At 30.2% G+C, this 24373-nt stretch overlaps 2 protein-coding genes across 2 annotated transcripts in view; both read left to right on the top strand.

Annotated features, from left to right (window-relative positions):
• Positions 1-838: 838 nt before the first annotated feature.
• LOC123297574 (protein virilizer) lies at positions 839-7951 on the top strand. Its single transcript, XM_044879296.1, has 6 exons — positions 839-960; positions 1022-1316; positions 1380-5848; positions 6084-6531; positions 6591-6849; positions 7718-7951. Exons 1-6 carry the CDS (start codon positions 904-906, stop codon positions 7911-7913), a joined length of 5724 nt encoding a protein of 1907 aa, XP_044735231.1. The 5' UTR covers positions 839-903; the 3' UTR covers positions 7914-7951.
• Positions 7952-8316: 365 nt separating this feature from the next.
• Positions 8317-24373, top strand: part of LOC123297802 (E3 ubiquitin-protein ligase ZNRF1) — a 104077-nt gene continuing 88020 nt past the window's right edge. The window contains exon 1 of the mRNA XM_044879591.1: positions 8317-8833. Coding sequence (XP_044735526.1) covers positions 8461-8833 — 373 coding nt within the window. The 5' untranslated portion in view covers positions 8317-8460. The remainder of the gene's footprint in view (positions 8834-24373) is intronic.

Raw genomic sequence — 24373 nt, 5'->3', positions numbered from 1 at the left:
ACAGACGGACAGACAGACAGATAACCGGAAATGGACTAATTAGGTGGTTTTATGAACACCTATACCAAAATTTTGTTCATAGTATCAATATTTTTAAGCGTTACAAACTTGGGACTAAACTTCGTATACCTTGGTATATTTCATATACATGGCATAATGAATTTGGAAAAGAAATATATGGAGCCTCTTCAGTGCATTTATCTGAGTCTGTTATTAGATTTTAATTTTTATGAGAACTGGGGCGTATGAAAGTAAATAATATGGTGCTGAGTTCAGTAAATTCAATAATTGTAGATGGATCAATTTAAAGAATACGATTATTGCATTTCGCCATTTTTAATCCAATAGTCATTTTGTAAAGTTGCTTATTACTATTTATAATAACCACAATTAGTAGTTAAAAATATTATTATTACTTCATTTCATTGGCGTGTTAGTTTACAGTAACCCATCAGAAGTCTCCAATGCCTTATAAACGGCAACCATAATGACTTCTGAGAGAAGCCCTTATTTTTAGTGAACGTCTTTAAAAACAGCACATTTGAAAGTGTTCAGTACAGCAATTCAAAAATTACTAAAGCCCTTAGCTACCCGAGTAAAATGAATGGGACTTATACTCATATAATAAAACTAAACTTTTCAAATGTTAAAACACAGACTTTTCGAATAAAAAAATAAAATACGAATACGTCGATACTATGGAGGATAGAGGGTAGTCTGTACCCGTGTGTTGGGTATGTTCATTGAGATTGGGGTACTTTACATAATGAGAATCTACATGAACACACCCTTATTTGTATAATTATTTGAAATAATTAAGGTTATGTTTAAAATATGATTTTCCTCCGGCTTGTTTGATATATTTTGACAAATTAAAAAAAAAAACATTTATGTTATCTAAACATGTCAGAACCAGTAGAATTACTATTTTTTGATACATTTTCACATGAAAATAGTGAGGTATATTATTTACAAAAATACATTAAAATATCATATATTTATTGAGCTTAATAATATTTAGGAACTTAACTTGGATTTGGTACAATTTCCAAAACCAGTATTTATATCTGAAGTTCGTGTTATTCCTCTTGGAGCTAGAGTTCAAGCTGATTTTCCCGGTGGAGTGCGTTTAGGTGCTACAAATCCCAGTCAATTTTCAATAGAATTTTTTGTAAATGATTTAGGAAAACCTGGAGCAAGTACTTTTGAAAGTTTGGGAGGTTTCGAATACAATCAAAATGGGTGTATTCATTTAGAATGTGGAATATCTGAGACAGTAAAACGACAAATACCAACAGATGGTTTAGTATTGAGAGGTAAATTAATAATTTTATTAATAGAAAAAAAGATAAAAAAAAAAACGTAATTTTCATTTTAAGGATGGTATACAACAATTACTTTAGCAGTATATGGAACTTTAACTCGAGTAATTACAGAACAAATATCTGTATCTGCTCCCCCACCAGTAATTCCTGCACAGCCTGTTTCAATACCCACAGAAGTTCAACCACAAATTTTAACGCCTACGCCTGCCTCAGACCAAACTTGGGCTCAATCAACAGACGTTAATATATCGAACTCATCAATAGAATATAATCAACCAGTACCTGTTTACGGTCCACCTCAAAACTACCAACCAACAGAAGTATATAATCAAGAATATCCTGAATACTATAATAATGAACCACCTAAAGATCCTCGAGCTTACCATCATTCCGAACCGGAATGGGATTCAAATAATAAACCACGTACAAGCAATAGCGAAAGCAGGCCATTAGAACCCCATTCAAGGCGTGATCGAATATATTCAAGGTCTCATAGTCGCGATAGAGATTATCGTGAAAATAGCCGAGACAGTAGTGATTATGAATCTCGTGTACGTGACCGTTCTGGAAGTATCGAGTATCGTGACAAAGATTGGGATAGATATAAACATCAAGATGTTTATAAACGAGGTCGTGATCGTTCTTATGAACGAGATGAGCCGCGTAAACGTCCTCGCACACCACCTATTAGTAGTACCAAACGACCACATACACCTCATGGTGATGTCAAAGATTTATCACCAGGAGATGTTGAATCGATATCCGAAGAAGAAATTGGAGGTGGACCTGAAATTGAACCTGTTAAATTTAAGCATAATGAACCAATCAAAGAATTGGATGATTCTCCTATGAATAAAATTCTTCCCCAGAATGAAGATTCTAAACTGACACCATTACAATCACCAACTGCTCATAATGAAGACACTACTTTGTTGGACGTTGAAGAATTTGAACCAATCTTAAGTGATGAAGATATCTGTGACGAAGGCGAACAATTTCAAGATCTGGATTATGATTACAGTGAATATGTGAATAACGACGACCTCATTAAATTATTTAACCCATTCAATGCCGACATACAACATTACTCTAAACCGTCATTGTTAACAGAGATTAACGATTTTTTTATATTGAAACCAGAAGACGATGATTTAGTTTTACGTATGGAAAAAAATATTCTCGATAAATTCAATGCATTCTTCCACGAAAAAGGTGAATTATTTAATAAATTGAATGATTTACTTCTCGATTTAAACGTTAATATGTTTCAACATTTTAACTCCGAACATTCCGGTGAAATCAAAGAAGAATGGGTTCAAACATGTGATCAAATTCCATCATTACTTGAAAATAATGAATTTTTTGAATTTATCGTTGAATTATATTTATATTTACATAAACGAAATTCAAAAGATGGTGAATTTATTGAAAAAAATCCGAAATACATTCAAGGCAAATCTGTGTTAATGACATTATTAGATTGGGTAAAAATTGGTTTAAATTTTGATTTTTCACTTTCACAAATTCAACCTGGATTTAAAATACGGCATATTAAATGTGGTATTCGTTTAGTTGAAGCTATTTCACAATGTAATGGAGCCGAATTGCTCTTGACAAATGATTTTGATGTACAAATGAAACTAATTGAACTTTATCATAAAGAATATATGGCTCTTTCGATCAAGTTAATGATATTAAAAGCTTTAGATTCCACACTATGGTCGAAACATGGTATTGAATATTTCATAACGACGGAACGAAATTTTAATGATAAACGTTTAAATGGTTATCAAATACTTTTAGAAATGTTAAACAGTAACCCATTAGTACGAATTAAATTTGCGTTAAATTCGATTTTATATAAATTAAACACCTACGAAGTATTGAAAAATGTACAAGATTTAGTTTCACAATGGCTAACACAGAAATATTTAGAAAATGAGTACTGTTGTAATACAATTCCGGAAAAAGAAATGGACGATTTATCTTTTATGTTTAATAATATTTCGAAAACGTATCGATATGACTCGTTTTCAATGTCACAACCGAAACGATTTCTTCCAGTTTCAGCACAATTTGAAGTGAATAAGAATCCACATCAAAAAAATATTTGTTATGTTTTATTTGGAATTACAAACTTTTTAGAGAATTGTTTAATTTTATTAACGCATCGGACATGTAACAATATGGTAATGGTTACTAATAGTATGTTAGAAATTTTATGTGAAATGTTGAGTAACCAACAAGGCTTAAAATATTTAAGTGAAAATTGTGAAACTACAAATATGATAATCCGATCACTGTTACTATCCTCAAATAACGAAGATGATGCCCAATATTCAAGGGCTCAATTAATTGGCTTAGAATTGGCATATAAACTGCAAGCTTTATATCATGTAGATTCGTTATTTGATTTGTCTAAGAAATATGCTTATGATTTTGATGCCACCGAAATATTGGATCAATTACACTTATTTTATTGTTTAACATTCTCAAATATTGGAAAAACTGCTGTAGCGGATGTTTTAAGTCTTGCGAATAACTTGAATTGTTTGTATCAATTTTTTAATGTTAATATATTTGATTCGAAACAAGAAAAAGATGAAATTGCACTGATTAAGTTAAAAAAATCACCTGGAATGGGATATATAGTCGATTTAATCGGTGTTACTTTAAATTTTGCAACGAATGTTTCATATTTAGAAACATTCGGAACACGATTGTTAAAAGTATCTAACAATTTTGAATTTTTCGAACCATCTACTTGTAATAAACTTCAAGAGATTCGAACATATTTAAAACCATTTGAAGTGAAAAATATATTTTCATATGAAGATATTACACCGTTATGTGATATTATTTCAAATTCAATACCAAATGTTATTAAAATTCCTGAAGAATTAATAACATGTTTAAGAATTTTAGTACATTTAGGAATATCGTCATGTAAAGAAGAATCCGAAACCGATTATACAGAGTTAAAATATAAATATGTAATTTTACAATTGTATTCGTTAGATGGTGTAACAAATTTGTCTACTATTTTACAAAAAGTGTGTGAATATTTTGAGCAACCGAATGTACATACAGCTCAATTAGCTGCTACGCAAGGAGCAATTATCGTAAATATTGTACATCCTTGTGTTTTGTTAATTAAAAAAATGATCACAAATGTAATCGCTGTACGAAATACTCAATTCAAGGACTTAACAACGATACCAATTTTATTACAAACATACACTTTGATGAATGCTTTTCCAACGACGTCAATTTTGTACCAAAAAGCATGTTCTATTTGTCAAGAGATTATTGAAACATTTTTGGCATATACACAACCCGTCTCAGAAGAAATCAATGAAAATGAATCGTTGAACAAAAGCTTATGGACATTAATGATTAATGAAATTTTAAAATACACAACATCAGTTCCGTTTACTTTTATCCCAGGATTACTTGTATTTTCTGAATTGTTGCCCTTACCATTTCCTATTCTGACAAAAACAGCACTAACCGAACATGAAATAACTCGTGCCGTAAACCTACGAAAATTATGGTCAGCACATTTACATTCACGTAGTGCAAATATCCAAGAAGTAATCAACACACTGATGGCGTCCAGTTATCAACCACTATTGCATTTATTGAGACGTGTTTGCATTCAATTATCAGATTTAGCGGCAAATACTGCATTGATGATATGCCGGGGAATTCTTGAAAATATTTATAATACAATTAGTCCAAAATTAGAGAAAACACCCATGGAACCGTTAAATGGGCATGCAGCTCGATTATTAAATTTTTTAGCTAGTTTATTAACCCACGGAGCTATAAAATGTGCAGTGATGTATTTATTAAAAACTAATCATAGTACAGTGGTTAAAGGTGATGAAAAGTTTCCGTTATTAATTGGTTTATTTTGTGAGATTTTACGAACACAATCTGAGTCTCAAGCTCATGTACAAGCTCAAGAATGTGTGGTCAGTATTATTCAAAGTTTATGTGATAGTGAGATTACGTTATACCATAATATTGAATATAAAACGGATATTTCATCGGATGTATATTTATCGAATGCTCTTCCACCTCGTGATATACTCCAAACATTTATTATAACGATGTTGGAACATATAATGGCTCCGGAAAGTAGTTACACTACGATATTACCTATTGTACGAACATTTGTGTTACTTACGGAACACGATTATGGATTTTATCACTTACAAATGTGTATTGAAAAAAAATCGAAACCGTTTTATAATGTGTTTACAAAATTTACGAAAAATTTTTCAAAAGATAATGCAGACTGTTTAGCAACACTGAGTGCAATGTTAGAATTTTTAAGAATATGTTTGTCTACTGATTATATGGAAGTGGAACCTGGTGTTATGTTTACTCCAAGGTCTACTACAATGCCTCCGTCAATAATATCTGCAAGTTTAGATTGGAATACAATTAAAACAGAGAGTTCAGAAACAAATGAGGCAATTAAACATCCGATAACTATAATGGAAAATTTATTGCAGGTATTTACACTTTAATTTTACCATTAATTTTCGAAGCCCCTTTTTTCAGAATTGTTAGCGCTCGGAAGCTTTTTATAAGATCCTTTGAATAGTCTAGACCAATGATATAAATATCGGACGAGAATAGAATTTTTGTTTGAAGGGATCCCAAAAGATACACTTTTTGTATTATATAAATGACTTTATATGTCTGATTATGGATTAAATTTTGAATAAGATTATTTTTATATTACAGGAAAACATATCCGAAGAGGAAGGGCTGGAACCACTTTCAGATAATCTAGCAGGATTGTTAAAAGCATTAAATGTAACACCCATTGAAAAAATGGAACCTCCTGTTGAACCTTTATTACCTCCATCCGAATCACTCTTGGTTCAATTTAACGGTCGTTCCATTTTCACTATAACAAACGAAGTAACCGACGAAAGAATGTCTACCGCCTATTGGCTATCAGCACCTACTGATGAAAATGATGCTGATCAAGAACAAGTGCCATGTGATTTATCAGAAATGAGTCGACAGTTATTACCACCAGAAATTAATTTATGTAGGGAAACAGAACGTATTTGTCAAGTATCTCCTTGTCCGGAACAAATTACGAATGATCAACTGAAAATCAAGCGAAATGTACTTGATCAACATCGGTATATGACAACTACTGACAAAATGAAACGACCTTTTGGTTAGTATGTATTTTCCATTTTTCTGTTAATATCTATTTAACGTTTTAATTGATTCTAGTGACACCAATGAGAGGAAGAGGATTTTTACGAACACCACCACAACGAGGAGATCCATTCAGATCACGACCCCCAAACACATCCCGACCTCCATCGTTGCATGTGGATGATTTTGTTGCTCTTGAAACATGCGGAGCCCAACCAACAGGTCCCACTGGTTATAATAAACTCAGTAGAGAAATAATGAGTGTTCGAGGTACAACTCGTGGCCGTGGTCGAGCTTTTGTATCACCTGACCGAGGATCTCATTTTAGACAAGTGTTAGTACACGAGCACCTCCGGTAAAAAAAGCTAAAAAGGAGTTAAATTATATTGACCTGATAAAGTAGTAGTCATGTCGGAAACGATTGTTGTAATTAAGTAATCTTTGAAAGGAATTTTTCAAGTAAAAGAGTTCTTTTTTTGTCGAAACGAAATTTATGTTATTGAGCTGCGATGTAGAATAATGATCTTGTTCTAAAAGTTTCCTGTTTTTACACGGAGGGAATTGATAATTATAACTAATATGGAAAGTAGATTACATAATTTTTTAGAGGGGGGGGGGGGGTATTATATGATAGTACATATTTGATAAAAATTCATTACAAATCAATTTAAATATGAACTTATTTTTAAAACAGCATTATTATTTTTCAAACAAAATATGATGGCAGCTCAATTACTCTCAAAATATTTGCGAGGAGAAACGTACATTTACAAATTTAAGTTTGAACAAGTATTCTGCTTAGTAAGATATTTTGTCCGTACATTTCTAGAATAGTGATATCCATTATCATATTTTGTTCCAAAAATATGCTGTTTCGAAACAAGTTCTATCTACTATAACAATTATGACCATTTTAGTGAATTTTTTTGCTACGGTATACCATAATCCAAAAACTCTTGTCGGTATTTTATAAAAATTATGTGATTTTTTATTGTTTAAACGGGATTTTTGACATATTGTAAACATGTTTTGACATTGACTGAAAAACCTCTCTTGTTTCAGATAGTCGAATTTCAAAGACCATTTGTAGAACGACTTTATCCTGTCAATCGAAACAAGTTTCTTCATAGCTTTTTTGTTACAGGCAGAATGTTTCTATTATTATTTATATTATTTTTTAATTATTGTTAATTTAATTTTAGTGGTCGTGGAACTTCATTATGGCCAGGCGCACATTTGACAGAAAATTCAGTTGTGACAACAGTATCACAACATTTTCGAGTTGCAACTGAAACAGCTACTCACTTTTCAACTGTTCGAACAATTCGAGGTCGTGGTATACCTCGAATACGTGAAGCGATCCCAGTTGTACGCCATGTAAGAACATTTCCTCGATAAAATGACTTTTGAAATATTTTTTATTCATTGTACTTTATTTGTCAGAATAAATTTAATTATTAAAACAATAAATTTTTTTCTTCATTTTAATCTTACTGTGTATGACATTAATTTATTTTAATTATGTAGGAAAAGTAGTATGGAAATATCCATGAAAAATGTTTAATCGATATTAAGCATTTTCATATATTTAATGACAATGTGTTATATAAATGTAAATTGAAAATATTGAAAAAAAAAATAAAGTTATCTTTTTATCAAAATTCGTAAGTGTATTATTCAGAAAAATAATAAATTTGAAAAATATTTTTGTCACCTCTTATATAAGGTGAGAACCGATTTCAACTAAACTTCATAATTTGACAATAAAAAACCATTTGAATGCTAGATGTCAGCGCCTACATAAGATGCAAAATGGCGCCTGTCAATACAGGTAGTATTTTGTCACAAGTGTAAGGAGATGTTTTTTTTGGATAATATATTAAAATCAAGTGCGACACTCTTAATAACTTGTGAATTAATACCGTAAAAGTAAAGTGTGACAGTAATGGGTGCGAAGGCAAGTACTGCAAATGGTAATCAAAGTCCTCGAACGCGAACATTTTCTACAAGTAGCAGTTCAGAAGTTGTTTCGTCTGGTCCGGGTTTTAGTCTTTTAAGGGCCATACCTGGTGTACATATATCTAGTGATCGTCAAAGAGCTCGTTCTTTAAGTAGTGTGCCCGATTTACATGCAAGTCATGAAGCAATTCCTATACCATCATCGGCGACGGGTGTTTATGATGTATCCCCGCGTGCAAGTCCAGAAACTGACAGCAGTTCAACAGAGGAAGCCGGTCCTAGTCCAAATGCAGCTAATTTGGCCCTAGGAAGAGTATTTGCAGCCCATTCACTGCCTTCTCATATATGGTCACTTAATAGTAAGTACAATTTTATCATTGTTATCATAATGAGTATTTAAATCAATCAGCTGATTAGCCTTTGTCATTATTTAATTTTAGTAATAATGTATTATTTTTTTAATGAATCTACATGGAAACATTCAGTTTAAAACAACATATGTGTTTGTTTGCTAACAAAGAGATTAGTTTTGTTTATTTTTGTTTAACATTGTTATCTGTTTCATGTCCAATTTTTCTAATATTTATACTACTCAGATACTGAGTTAAGGCTGTTTGTGTAAACAACATGTAGATTCGCAAAATTCAACTAAATTTAAAATAGAGAAGTTGAATAAAAAATCATTGTTAAAATTTTTTGACATATCTGATCAAATTGATGAAAATCGTTAATTGTCAATTGCTTACACATTATTAAATTTCATTCATTTGAAATCGATCATTAAATCGCTTAAATATTCTAATATTAATTTTTCTAAAAAGTATACAAACGTTAGGTATTTTGTATATTAACACTAAAGAATGGCATGTTTAAAAATCAGTGCTGGGCGATTTAATCATATACAGAGTAGACCCTTTTAAACTATAATGGGAACTATTAAATATTTTGTAGGCCCAATACAAGATAAACCCAGGTTGTAGGATACTTAAAATATAAGAAAAAATTTTCAAACACAACCTTAAAAAAATTGGTAAGAAATATCGAGCTGAACTTTTTTTATGGCGTGCTCAGGACGTAAAAAGTGAGTTTGAGTTCGTAAATGAGCAACATAGATCAATGGGGTTTTGGGTCCATAGTACCCATCTTGCAAATCTTAAAAGATAGAACAAAAGTTTAAATGTAAAAAGTGTTTCCTAGGAAAAAATAAACAACTTTTGTTTGAAACATTTTTTCGTAAATATCATTTTTTTTCCCGTGAAATTGTTATATATTTTATTTGTTCTACAATGATTGCTTTCATTATAGATTAAAGCAATCAATTCTATATGTTTCCAATATCTATGGCTATGAATCTTCAAAAAAGTTTAAACATTTCTGCACCAACCACCTTAAGTTATAAAACTATTAAAATTTATGTTGCGTTGCAGTGCATAAACATTATGTACACAGTTGTTCAGTTTTTGCTCAAGCTATAATTAATTTTTAAGCATTGAAAATAGAATATTAAAAACATTCATTTAAAAACCCCCCAGCGAGAATTTATTTGACGTAGTTTTATCTTTTTAAACAAAAACAAATTAAATTTTCATGTAGTCATCTTCAATAACAATCCCCAGTATTTTTAGTGTTTAATATTTAACCTTCTTAGAATAGGCTGTTTTGTTTAGATTTAGATTTCTGTGATTCATTTTTAGATATTTAGATATAAAATGATATGATTGAAACGGGTAAAATTATGACCATCTCGGTACCATCTCAAAGTGCCCAGTAGTAGATATTATTCATCTTGAGATAATTTTTTTTTTCGGAAAATGTAAAAGATGGAAGGTTGAAGATTTGTAGGTTAGGTTAGGTTAGAATAACTGTCTTGGGGTGGGACACACTTAGACCATAGAGTCCAATGTGAAACTGAAAGGGAAATTCCCTGTAAATTTTTATAAAGCGATGTTAGACACGACCTTGACAATAATCTCTCAAATTTCTAGTCGTTCTGAACTGAATGTCAAGTACTATGTTATCCTATCCTGTAATTTAACTAATTGTTCAAAAGCCTAATTTTGGTCACAAAAGTTTTAGTAATACCGAAAAGAAATTTTCTAAGAAAATAATATTAAATACAAAATTTAAACCAACTCCAATTTTGTGAATGTACCAATTTTGATTTTTTTTTGTTTGATAGGTAATTTGATCGAAAGTGTGCTTAGCTATGTTTGAAGATTTTCATTCTATTTTCTAGTTGTTTCGAGTACGGAACCCTAAACTCGCATTTGAAACATAGCTAAAAACACTGTCGATCATGTTACCTTAAAAAAAAAATTAAAGTTAGTTTTCCGTTTAGAAGCTACGATGCCATAAATACACAGGTATGTTAAACTTATAACGCCTCTATTTTTAGTCGGGGTATAAAAAAGAAGAAAAATGGGGATAAAAGCTCTTGTGGAATTACGCGCAGTGGTTTTATTGAAATAGATGTATGCTGATTGAATAAAAATGTATTTAAGAAATTCTTAATCAGCCTTTATTTAAACCTACCCTTTTGAGTGATTACAAATTTTATGTTTAAAAAAAATTTCTCCTTGAACTTTTAAACTATTTAAGATGGAAAACATATTGTTGGTATTTGTTATTTTAATATAGCTATGTCATAGAAAAATAGATTGACATATTGTTTGTTTACGAACGTGACAGACAGGCGACCAGACAGAATATTTCCGCTTAATTTATTTCGTTCCTTATGTATATATAATTTGCATATTATGCAAGCAATACTTTATAGAACAGACTATGAGTGTTTGATACACAATTATTGTCGTCTATAATTCTAAGAAATAATCAGCGAGAGATAACGGAGAAAATATACCTGCTACAAATGTTTTTTACTCAATTTACTTTAGACTATAGATAATTTTTTTCTGCATTAAATTATAGGAGTTATTTTTATACCATGTATATATGAAATATACATAGTATATTAAGTTTAGTCCCAAGTTTGTAACGCTTAAAAATAATGATGCTAGGAAAAAAATTTTGTCATAGGTGTTCATAAAATCACCTAATTAGTCCATTTCCAGTTGTCCGTCCGTCCGTCCGTCTGTGGACACGATAACTCAAAAACGAAAAAAGATATCGAGCTGAAATTTTTACAGCGTACTCAGGAAAAGTGAGATCAAGTTCGTAAATGAGCATCATAAGTCAATTGGGTCTTGGGTCCGTAGGACGCATCTTGTAAACCGTTAGAGATAGAACAAAAGTTTAAATGTAAAAAATGTTCCTTATCAAAAATTAAACAACTTTTGTTTGAAACATTTTTTCGTAAACATCACTGTTTACCCGTGAGGGCGCCAATTAGGCGGAAATTTTATAATATGTACTATACTTGATTATCAGTTATGTATGTGTCACATGTTTGTATGTGTAATGTGATAAAGAAATCAACACTGACTATGCATGGTATTTCAACAATTAACTCAGTCAATTGTTTGTTTTCACTTGTTTTGATTAAATAGGTTCAGTATTACATACTGAATGTAAATGCACATAATCCTTACAAAAATAAGCGGGGAAGTGCCTCCATTTTAAGGGAAATCGTTTTAGGCTATACCTCCATAACCGTGCACTTAAGACCAAAAATGGCAGTAAGCTTTATTGTGGATAATTAAAAATTATCTATCTTATTTGTAAACTAATTTTTTTTGTATCACTAACCGTTTATGACTTATACGACTATATAATATTAATTTTAGAAATGTTTGAAGTAAACGTTTTAGGAAATTTGTAGATTTAAAAATTAAGTTATTATCATTTTCTTATTTAAACAAATATTAGAAGACATATCGGTCAAATAGTTAATAAGTAAATCGTCATAGTCGTATAAGTCACAAACGGTTAGTGATACAAAAAAAAATTAGTTTACAAAAAAGATAGGTAATTTAATTATCTATAATAAAGGTTATTGCCAGTTTAGGTTTAAAGTGCACGGTTATGAAGATATATCCTAAAACGGTTTTCCTTAAAATGGAGGCACTTCTACCGCCTATTGTGATACTGAACCTATTTAAATAATAAAATAACTCCTGTAATTTAGTGCATTATGGACAAGAAAAACTAGCTTCTATATAACCTGTAGTATATTTGAAATTATTAATTATGATACAAGAGAAAGCTCATTACAGTGTTGTTGCTCATATCGTTATTGTTATTTTGTACATTTTCTGAATATGTCAGGTCAAGGGCGGATCTAGGAAAATTTTTTTGGGGTAATATAAGCTTTTCATAAGAAATGTTTAAGAAATTTTGCTTTCCATGCTTTTTGTTTTTAGGTTGCGTCGTTGCCTACTTACACTAAACATTTGGCAAAAGCTTCTGAGATATTGATTGAGATTGCACAGGGTTATCGATCTTCGTATGCGTTTTTAGGTGATGTCTCGTAAACTACTCATCCAATCGTCAAATGAACCCGATTTTTGCAATTTTTGGGCTAAAATTATTCTACTTAAGGAATTTCTTAATTTTTTAGAGATTTTCTCAACTCTTTATAGTCTAAGATCCCAATTAGGATCGACCTTCACCCATCTGTTTACCGGATGAAAGTTATTTTTTATGAAATATAAAATGTTAACAAATATCCCTGCAATGGGTTGCCTATAAAAATGTGGTCCAGACTACTTTTAGTGAAAATATCAAGAGTAAAATTTTTAGAAATTTTTCACTGACTTGCATATCTTACGAATTTTGATCTACTCGAAAGTAAAAGCCATAAAGAATATGCAGCAGCTATGTCGTTTGCCTTTTTTCGTTCACTATTATCGCATTTATACAAGTTGAAAATAGTAATTACGTGCATCTGTTAATTCATTGACTCGCATATCTAAATAAAGATAATTTTGTTACAATTACGGTGGCATATGATTGGCCACAAAATATTGGTCAAAAATAATGTTTACAAGCTTTCCAAGTTTTGATATTTATATTAAAAATGGTCTGGACCATATTTTTTAAGGCAACCCGTTACAGGAATATTTGTTAATATTTTACATTTCATAAAAAATAACTTTCATTCGGTAAACAGATGGGTGAAGGTCGACCATAATTCGGATCTTGTACTATTATAAAAGTCGAGAAATTAACAAAAAATTTTTTTGATTAAACTTTGTAAATAGTAATCTAATTTTGACTCCAAAAGTATTAAAACCGAATTCCTTTAACGGTTGGGTAAATTGTTTTTGAAATATCGTTGAAAATTCTGAATGAAAACTTTTATTTCGGAGCGATTTTTGAGATAAGTCGAAAAAAATTCGTTTAATTGTCAAAAGAACTGAATATTTATGTTTTTTTGGGCCTTAATTACTTTAAATTTACTATTTTATCTCTTCTTATACTATTTTGAGCGAGTTCTCATAAACTACGCATCTAATTGTCATAGGTACCAAATTGTATTGTATACAATCTGAGTTTTATTCAAATCAGAGATTAAAAAATTTTGCCTATTTTGCAATTTTTTGAAGAGGTGTCTCTTTGAAAAAATCGAAAAATTTCCCATGCGGGAAACAGAAGATGTAAAACAAAAACGTGCTCGAAGCAGCATCAGAGGAATTAGAAAATTAAAAAACAAATAGGTTAAACAGACAATTCCTTCTTTTAATCGAATTTCCAATTTTTGTCGTTTTTAAATGAGATTTTGTAAGAAAATCTGTCGTGAAACAAATAATTTCCCAAGAAGTTAGAAAAAAATTGTTCTACAATCCTGTGTAATTTATCAAAACATCATTTAAAGTTAATTGAAAACGAAATGCAAAACGTTATTTTGAAAATGGAATAAGGCACATTGTGAAGATATCTCGAATATCGCAAAATTACGTAATAAAGTTCGGTATTCGATATTATTTAAAATATGTGTGTAATTTTCACATTAATTATGTAAAACGTTATTACATTTTATTCACTCAAAATAATGTTTGTTTGAGCTTTTATTACGTAGTACATATATCTATCTGATAAATATTACTGTGTTTTAAGATTGTTCCAGAGACGGATTAAGCTTTCATTAGAATCTAGACAAATTCAAGCTCAAGAACTATATGCTTTCGGAAGAATTTTAATTGTAGTTAAAAATTTTGTTATCAAAATGCCAAATTTTGCAGCAAAATTGTTCTTTGTTCTACGCATCTACCTGCCACGGAGTAGAGCACAACTTATCCTTCTCTACCAGTCTTTCGTAGCCTTCTACTCGATCCGCGTAATTCGGGTTTTATAAATGTTTAAAATTTTTATTAATAAATAGCAAATAGTTTCCAAGAAATAACATCTTCATTTTAAAATTTAACTGATATTTCGACAACAGCTTATCATGAACAGAACTTGACTTGTGTGATTTTATGAGTGCAAAATTTACTACAACAGGGACTTACAGAAAGTTGATGAATAGAAAATAATTTTTTTAAATTAGCATTGATATATTATGGTAGTTTTTAACCGACTTTATAAAGGAGGAGATTCTATGTTTGCTTGTTTGTATTTTTTATGTATTTCTCTTTGGATCGTTTTTGAAAATGTTTGTTTGAAAGGATATACTCTCCAGGTGGTCCCATAATTATTTCATCAAAATCTTTTGAGTAGTTTTTAAGGTATGAACTATATACGAGACATTGTTTGTTACGCACGAAGGTAAGCCAAAACTAAAAAGTGTAAAATATAAACTTTTCCCAAAAATTAGAACTCAAACAATTCAAAAAATTAAAAATTAATTTTTAAGTACCGACTCCAATGAATAATGCCCTTGTGGGTAACAACGCCTTGACATCGAAGCTAAACATTTCCTTAATTAATAAAAATCGATTCATTGGCGTCGACTTCAAAACGTAATTGCTTAGAAGGAAACTATTGATTTGTGATCGGTTCTTTAAAATTATTCACTTTTTTAGTTTTTTTTTTGAGTTGGTTCTATTTTTTGCAAAAAATTTTAATTACTGCTTAAAATCCTATTTTGCACATATTGATTGATTGCCGTTGGTTAGAAAAGCCTTGACACTGACACATAGACACCGATTTAAAATCGAATATGAAAATCCAATTTTTTTGATTGAATTGTCTTTGTGGAAGAGTAAGTAATCAATACATCGTCAATTTTCCCAAATGTTGACACGTGTCGAAGGAAAATAGAACGAAGTGTGGAGATTATCGGAGCCCTTTATATTTCGATAATATTTGGTGAATTTTGTACGCCTCCTCTTGGAAACTTTTGCCACACTATTCTATTTATTAATTTGTTTTAGAAATTGGTTCTTTAGAATTTTAATTTTTGATTCATTTATAATCATTCTATTACTTAATCCGACCCTGTATTGTTTAATATAAATTTCGTAAGTAAATTTTATGGCTTTTCTGGGAATTGTTGTAGATTTTATTAGGTAATTATTTGAAATTATATTATAATAATGTATTTGAAACTTTTTGGTTGTAAAAGTACAATTAAATTTTTTTTAAAGGTTTCTATGTAAAAATTATTCTTATTATGGTTTTGTGAAAATTTTATTTATATAATTAGAAGTTTGTAAGTTTTTAATAAAAACTTAGAATTTTTTCATCACGTTTAGACCAATTATGTAAAATTTATTCTTAAAATAATAAATATAAGATTATTCTAATACCATTTTACCATTTAGAACAATAATTGTATTTATTATGGTATAAAAGCTGGCAAGGTCACGAAATAGTTTTATGTCAGGACGACTGGATTTTGGATATTTCTTTTCTTATTGAATTTTAATAATAATGTAATAATAAATTCAGTATTTGCAATTAAGCTATACATGGGGGACTACTACGGAAGACTGAATGGCTCACAATCAATTTATGAGAAAGTGGCGCTACACTAGCTTATTTTTTAAATGTGTACTACCCACAAGTTCAAAACCAACTTTTAAAAAGCCACTAGTTCACTTTCAACAAGTGCACTTGTGACTTGTGGTGTTATGGAAGCGAACCTTTTTGAAGATGACGGTATTTTGTCATGTGTTGATTTCTAATAACGTCATAATAAACATTTAATAATACGTTTAAAAATTAGAAATTTGCAGATGCAAAAGAAAAACATCAACAATTAAAGCATTATATTTTAAAAATAATACTAAAGAAAATTTTGAACTAACTAAATAAGACAAATTATAAACATTATCATATTATTATTAAATAATTTGATAATATCTAAATAATTATTAATAATTTCAGACAGTTTCGGTAGTGTCTAATTAAAGGATAATTATCACCGACTGACATCTTCAAAAAGGTTCGTTTCCATAATACCACAAGTCACAAGTGAACTTGTTGAAAGCGAACTAGTGGCTTTTTAAAAGTTGGTTTTATACTTATAAGTAGTACACATTTAAAAAATAAGCTAGTGTAGCGCGGTAGCGCCTCTTTCTCATAAATTGATTGTTAGCCATTCAGGCTTCCGTAGACTACAGGTGTTTTTACCCGACTGTCAAGGAGTGGTTATTACAAAGTTTATTAACGGCAATCTTATAACTATCTTATTAATAGTATCCTTAAAACTTGGTATAGTTTTTGTATATTTATTTGTTTATTTTTTTCACATTTTATTTATTGTTGAAAATTGAAAACACAACAGAACAATTTTTCTTTTTTAGTTATGTGTAACTTTATGTTAAGTTTAACTCAGTTACTCAGTTAGTAAATGAGTTTTATTTCAGGGAATTTTCAAAGTAAACACAATACTTTATTAATGTAATTGTATGGTTGGACATATACTTCTATGGATTGTATATTATATGTTTTATATTGAAAATTTATTTTCTAAGAAATTTAAATATGTAATTATGTTAATTTACATTTAAAAATCATCTTATTTTCACAATTTTTAATGCAACAAGTTTAATTATTGTTATTTTTCAATAATTTTTTACCTTTAATAATTAGTCATATTTTAAATAAAACGCATGTTTTATTGCAAATTTTATAAGATTATGGCACTGCGTTTAATTTAGCTGTCTTCTCCACCTACTATGATCCCTGCCAGTACTGGGAAGATAAAAAACAGCAGCAATGACTAGCATATTAAAATAATATCCAAGCTATTTTTGATTAAAAAATTTATTCTTTTATTTGAACAGTTTTGTTGTAACTTACTATGGTTTCTTAATTTACATCTATTAAAATGTTGTCGCATGTTAAAGGTTGTCGCGTGATAAAATGATTTTCCCAATATGATTAAATTGAAAGGCAAGGCAAAATCGTTATCAACTATTCCGCCGCTTCTTGAAATAACAGGGCAATCGTTATTATCGAACGTCCTATTTATGAATAAAACTTTAATACGACGTTAATAATGTTAAAAAGCTCTTATTTTAAATAACATTAAAATGACTATGAAAGTTTTAAAATGATAAAATTAAAAGTCATTTAAAAAAAAAACGTATTCACTTATCATGAATATTGTGCTTGTGTATCATCTTCAATATAAAAAGATCATAATAATTTTTGAAGTACGCACGCATGCAGAGAAAAAAATGTGTATTTCTTTATTACATTTAGTATTTAAAAGCTGATAAAATAAAAACTGTTTACGTAAATTGAGAGAGATGTATTATTATTGAGTTTGAAATTCATTCAAGTGAAAAGAAAATTGTATCCATTAATCATTACCTAAATACATACATCTGGGAAAGTCGTCAAGAATGATTCGTTGTATGCGTAGTTATGGTAGGGACAATAAAAACGATGCCAGCGCTTCCAGTGAAAAATTTTGGCGATAAAGGAGGATGTTATGACTAATTTCCAATCTATACATGTTAATGTTATAGAAAATGTCAAATTAAAATTATTGAAAAACACTAAATAATTAAACTTAATGCATTAAAAATTGTGAAAATAAGAAATCCAATTGCATAAATATTATTTTTTTAAATGTAAATTATCTTAATTATTTATTTAAATTTGTGAGACAATAATATTAAGTCATAAATGCAATCCATAAAATTCTATAATTAAAGTAGCGTATCGTTACCATGGAAACGCCTCCAATAAAACTCATGCACGGTGCGAATAGCGCAAACTTCTATCTCTGTTTTCCATCATCTTTTTTTTTTTGGGTTTACCCGCTAAAATTTCAGAATTGTAAAAAATTATGAGTGCCATTACGGATTTCGAAGTTCATTATCCGTATGACTAAAATCAATAAATACCGTGGATAATAGTAAGACTAAGACATTGCTTTAAGCCGACCTAAATAGCGGGCTTTTCTTAATAACTTTCCCTCACTTCAAATAAAAAAATATGATTATATTCTGTATATGCGTTTAAAACCATGAACATGCTGCGAAGAGTACGTGGTTGAAGTAAGTATGTTTGGTAAAAGTTTTATGAAGAAGCTTTTGATCATGAAATTAAGAATATTTGATGAAGGAGCTTTTTTTATTTAACTAACTGTACCGTGTGCTTTTCTGACGTGTTTTAGGTTTTTCTTGATAAAGCTGTAATTAAAACAAAAAAATTGACTAAATAAAGATTAAGATCGTATTTTTCTTTCACAAGGCACTTCTTATTATTAGATGCTTTTAATTTAAATGAGATTTTTAATCTCAAAAGCATTTTCTAGAAACTTTTATACAAATTTTCAACTGTCTAGATATATTTTTTTTCGCAAAAAAAAAATAAAATTTCGACATAAAAAAGTAGAAGGGAGATTGATTAATTAACAGCAAAAAAAAGCAGTGGTCTTTGTTTTATCTCATTTTTATAATTGCTAAATTTGAGATATCGCAAAGAGTTTAAAGAGGGATGTTTGTTTACGGATCCTAATAATGAGAACAGTGGTAGGTTAAATTTTTTTATAATATGTATATAAAAAATTGTATTATAGTATTATTTTGTTATCATGTTGTTTTTATGATAGTGTTTTGTACTAACAGTGAAAATACCTTTTCTTTTATTATCTGTATGAACAGATAATTGAATAAAAAAAATGTGAGTACTTCTGTATGGTTTCATTTTGTTAAAAATAAAACATGGACAGTATGCGAAAATATATTAATTATTTTACAATGATTTCAGTAAATAGTCTAATAATTCACACTAAAAATACTATATAACCTCAGAATTCTTTCAGACAATATCGATTCTAATGAAAATTAGCATGAAATTGAAGGTTTTCGAGCTATTCGTGACCATGCATTCTTTGTGATGGAAAAAATTTTTTTATCATGAAGAATTCGAAAATAATCCACTTGTCAATGTTATAAATTATTTTTTGCAATTGAACATTCCTAGATCAGTTTCTGTGAGTATTTTGAATGCTATAGAATTCAACTTCCGACAAAGGCTGCCATTCCTATCCCCTCTCCCATATCTCAAAGAAAAAGTTCATATGAGGGCTATAAAATTATATTCTATCAGGCGTCTCCTAATTAATTTCCAAATCTTAAGTTATTCAGTCTTTCCCTAAAGAATTCGGAGGCAAAAACTATACTAATTGATTTCAACTTTTTTTATTGGTTTATTATAATGAAGAAATAACTGAATAAAAAATGCAAAAATCAACTTGCTGGCAACCAATAAATGGGGTGGGGTGGTGCACGATATTTATAATATTGCAATTTTGGGTCGTGGGGTGCGCTACAGGAATCGTTATTTTAGATAATTTTTATTCGCTTTGAGAATTGAAAACCCGCTTTTACGAGAATTTTAGAAGAAATACTTGTGAAGAATAATTTAGTTACTGAATTATTTCTAAGGGTGAATTTTGAGTGGCAGTATATGCTGACCGGTACACAGCCCAAAAATCTTTCTATCAATAATTTCATAGAAACAGCAACCTTTTCTAATCAATCTTGGAGATAGATTATCAACAAAAGTTTCAGTCTTATCGAAAAAAATTGTTTGAGTGTTTGGTACTCAAAAAACACTTATATGTACCTAAGTTGTATTCATATGTCAAACACTTTTAGACAATTTTACGTTGATAAGTGAATATAGTTGTTGAAAGTATCAATGCCGGATTTAGGCTTAGACTAATGAGGCAATTGGCTCTGGCGATACAATTTAAGAAGCGATAGAATTTTAAAAACCTTTAAAATTTCATCTATAAACAGTCAGCAAACAACCAGAATTCCGAGTACGAAATTAAAAAGGGCTGCACATGGGAGCTTCTTCCTTAGTGCGGCATAGTCATGAAATCCGGCGTGAGACGTGAGATTTCGAAGTTGAATTTTTCATTAAAATGTTCAGTGGTCTTTCTAGACTAGACATTTCATTCACTTGAATATCTCATACTCAGTTGAATTAAGTTTGGGTCTACTCAATTAGAAACATTTATTATTTTAAATAGTCCATTATATACGCTTATCTCATTTTTTACCCTCATTACACACAAAATTAAAACCATTCCAAATTGTTCTTATCAAATGTACACACAAAAAATTCTATTGTCATTTTTTTATATGGATAACATAATTTTGAAAGAGTTCTGTGATTTGTATGTGTGTTGGTCAATCTTCATAAAATAATTACATAGTATTTGATTTTATTAGCATTCAACTGTAATGTATATAATAAGTGAGCCTTGTAGTGCATGCGCTGGATGGAATTGGAGATGAGCATGCATAAATCGTAAAACGAAAATTTCTTTGCAATTCGTCTAAAAAGGAATATGAAAAGTATACGAAAACCTATTAGACTGAAATGTCGCCCGAAAAACGACCTAGGACTATGATCTTATCGCCAAAAAATACTTCTAGCCTACTCCTATAATTGTCAGTCACGTTTACATCGAAAAATAATGATTTAACGATTGTTTTGTCACGCAATTTGAATCTTTACGCCGTTTACACTATCGATTAAAAATATCATAATCAATTATATCATCAAATACCATCCCTTTCCAAATTTTGTACTAATTCGGGATAACATAATATGTCGAAAATTGCAAGCTATTACCGTTAGCCTCATCTACATATTTTAATGCAAGTTCAAAGCACGATCAATGTGATTGGAAGGTCTTTCACTGTTGATACATCATAACCAACCATAATCAAATGCCATTATTTTCCAAACTTAATACTGTTTCGGACCGATATATCTCGAAAACGGTTCAATGCCGTCTGAAAAATGCCGTTTTGAAAACAGATATAATCTAACAGAATTGTAGTTTTATCAGATGTACGATTCTAAAAAGTTGTGGGACTGATCATATTTTTGGGTTTGGTAAATATATAGCCAAATCTATCCCTTCCCATGGTTAGGTTAGGTTAGCATGACTGTCCTAGGGTAAGACCCACAAAAGTGGGTTGAGCTCTCTTCGACCACTTCTCTATGAACCATTCGATGTTAAGAATAGCAAGAGCGCTTTGAAGTCAACCGAATTCAGATCGGAGATTCAGATCTCTTCCTCACTTTGGTAGCTCCTGCAATATTAGAAATGTACTGGTAGGCTCAAACGTACAGAGTGCCTACCGCCTGACCAGTGTCTGTAATAGTTGCAACGATTTTGCTTATAGAGGCATTTTGAAGTGACATAAGATCTTCGGAACGCCTAGTACAAGCCTTGCAGTACTACAAGTGCTTTCTTCCTTTCATTAAAGATTGGCCTTCTTCAATGAATGGTAATGTATTTCTAAGTCTATGTATATCTGTTTACCATTCTTCTATTCTGCAATATCTCAAATTTAGTTCAATTTTGCCATGAATTACTGACTCCAGAGACAGAGATTATATACACGAAATTTTACTTTAATCAGACGTCCGTCTCTAAAAAGTACTCTGACCACTTTTCAGATTGGTAGGTTAATCTCGTAAACTTCGATGCCTTTTCTAATCGATTCATAAAATAAATTTCGATTCGTGCTTTTAACCTCTCAAATCGACCCACCCACCGCCCGCACTATTTTATTAGCATAATAGCATTCTACTGTAATGAATAAGTGAGTTATAGTAAGTAGCCTCTGTGTGCATATGAAAGCAAGCAAACCACACTCTTCACATTATAAGTAATATCATTGGCATTGCGTTGGGAGATTAAAATATAATATTAAAAGTTTTGTTGAAATAATTCAACAACTAGTTAGTGACGCCCAATGCCGGTGATCGGCTGGCTTAATGATTTAATATTAAACTAATGTGAAGCTAATTATTAATACGTTTCATTGTTATTGTTTGTATTAATAGTTATTTGCTATTGTAAAGTTTTTTTTTTTTTTTTAAATAATTTTTTTATTCTAAAGTGATTTATTTTTTTTTTATAAATTTTGAGTTAAAAGTGTGTTTTTTTACTTAATTTTTTTTCATCAGTAAAAGTGTTTTCTGCATTAAATAATTAAAAATGGGCCAGATTACATCGCATCATGTTCGACATTCTCCACGTAAAGATTATGGTAAGGTACAATTTTGTTTTGGGTAATGAATATAAAATGAGTATTTTTCAAAATCAAATTTCCCAATTAACTTGTGTCATATTTTTTCAAAAGCACGAAAAGGGATTTTAATTCTTTGCATTTATTTTTTGTCGAGGGCATATTTTTATACCTTATTTAGGAATACGTTTGAAGCGTTCTTGTTTATGTGTAAAATGCTTGTCATTTTTAGCCTCCAAAGGGTTGGTTTTTCTTTTTAGAGGAAAAAAGGAAAACACGCATACAAATGTGGCCGTGCATTTTATTAATTTAGCACCTTTTGTATATTCATAGTTCAAATTATTATTCTATAGTTAGAATAAGAGGTAGGGGAGGATCGTAAATTTGTGTGACCCTGGGCTAATACTATTTAGGCTGCCTAATTACTTATCTAATTGCCATTTTCTGAGAAAAATGTTTTCTATAGTGATTGGGGACCTTTTGTATAGGCGGGGCCTTGAACTGCAGCTAGGGTTGTTACCTCAAAGTCTCGGGAAGTCTGGAGATTAACCAGAAAGCCGGGAGATAGTGAATTACGCAACCGAATTATAATACTGTTCGATATTTTTGATGTTTTGTCTGCTCAATTTTTCCATAGTTAAATATTTAAATAAATATGCTTCAATAAATTTAAAATAACCGAATATGAAACAAATTATCAAAAAAATTTTTATTTACCTGCACTTTGGAGAATTTATGTTGATGTCGGGAGAGATGGCAACCCTAGCCTGACAATTATTATCAAATCTGGAGAGATGGCAACTCTAACTGTGGCCCAAAAAGCCCTGAAGTAAATCTTCCCCTGGAAACAATTAGATAATTTATGAGAGCGTCTTTAAAGAAAAAGCAATCGCGCTTTTACAATGCGCATTTTCTGCCGAACGAATCCAATGCTTTATAAAAATCTGAGTCGTTTGAAAATCATCTACACTTTACCTATAATTGAGAGAAGTATGATACAAGTGAAATTTACAAAAGAAATTGTTGGGGTACTTAACCCTAAACTCGCACGTGAAACGTATCTTAGAACACTCTCCATTTAATTACCTTTTTCCTGAGAGCCTTCTCCAAATTGAATCGATTTTGAGGATCATCGCCTATGTTTTAGTTGTTCCGGGCACGGAACACTAAACTCGTACTTGAAACATAGCGAAGAACACTCTCCATTAAGTTACCTTTCAAACGAAAAAAAAAAAATCCAAATTTGTTCATCATCGTTTAGGCGTTACGATGCCACAGACGTCTGTTTGTCTGACACACATTATAGCGGTGAAACATATGACACCCCTTTTTTGGTTCGTTGGTTACAAAATTTGAAAACGCTGGAAAGTTGTAAAATATTTATTATTTTATAGATTACTAAATAAATTTAAAAAAAAATTCATAATAAAAAAGTTTTCTGTTTTGCCACGTGGTTTTAAAAATTTTGCGAATTCAATTTTTTTTGTCAGAAAAATAAATTTTGAAAATATATGCATAAGAGGGAAAGAGAAGAAATAT

Source organism: Chrysoperla carnea, chromosome 4, assembly GCF_905475395.1.
Source record: "Chrysoperla carnea chromosome 4, inChrCarn1.1, whole genome shotgun sequence".
Taxonomy (NCBI): domain Eukaryota; kingdom Metazoa; phylum Arthropoda; class Insecta; order Neuroptera; family Chrysopidae; genus Chrysoperla; species Chrysoperla carnea.
The sequence above is the reverse complement of the archived record's forward strand: the minus strand, read 5'-3'. Positions and strand labels throughout refer to the sequence as shown.

What these genes read in the sequence shown, in the direction of transcription:
- LOC123297574 (XM_044879296.1), top strand. Translation starts at nt 904, where the DNA reads ATGTCAGAACCAGTAGAATTACTATTTTTTGATACATTTTCACATGAA. An exon ending in TTTCACATGAAAATAGTGAG is followed by an intron (nt 961 to 1,021) that starts GTATATTATTTA and finishes AATAATATTTAG; the next exon opens with GAACTTAACTTGGATTTGGT. An exon ending in GGATCTCATTTTAGACAAGT is followed by an intron (nt 6,850 to 7,717) that starts GTTAGTACACGA and finishes ATTTAATTTTAG; the next exon opens with TGGTCGTGGAACTTCATTAT.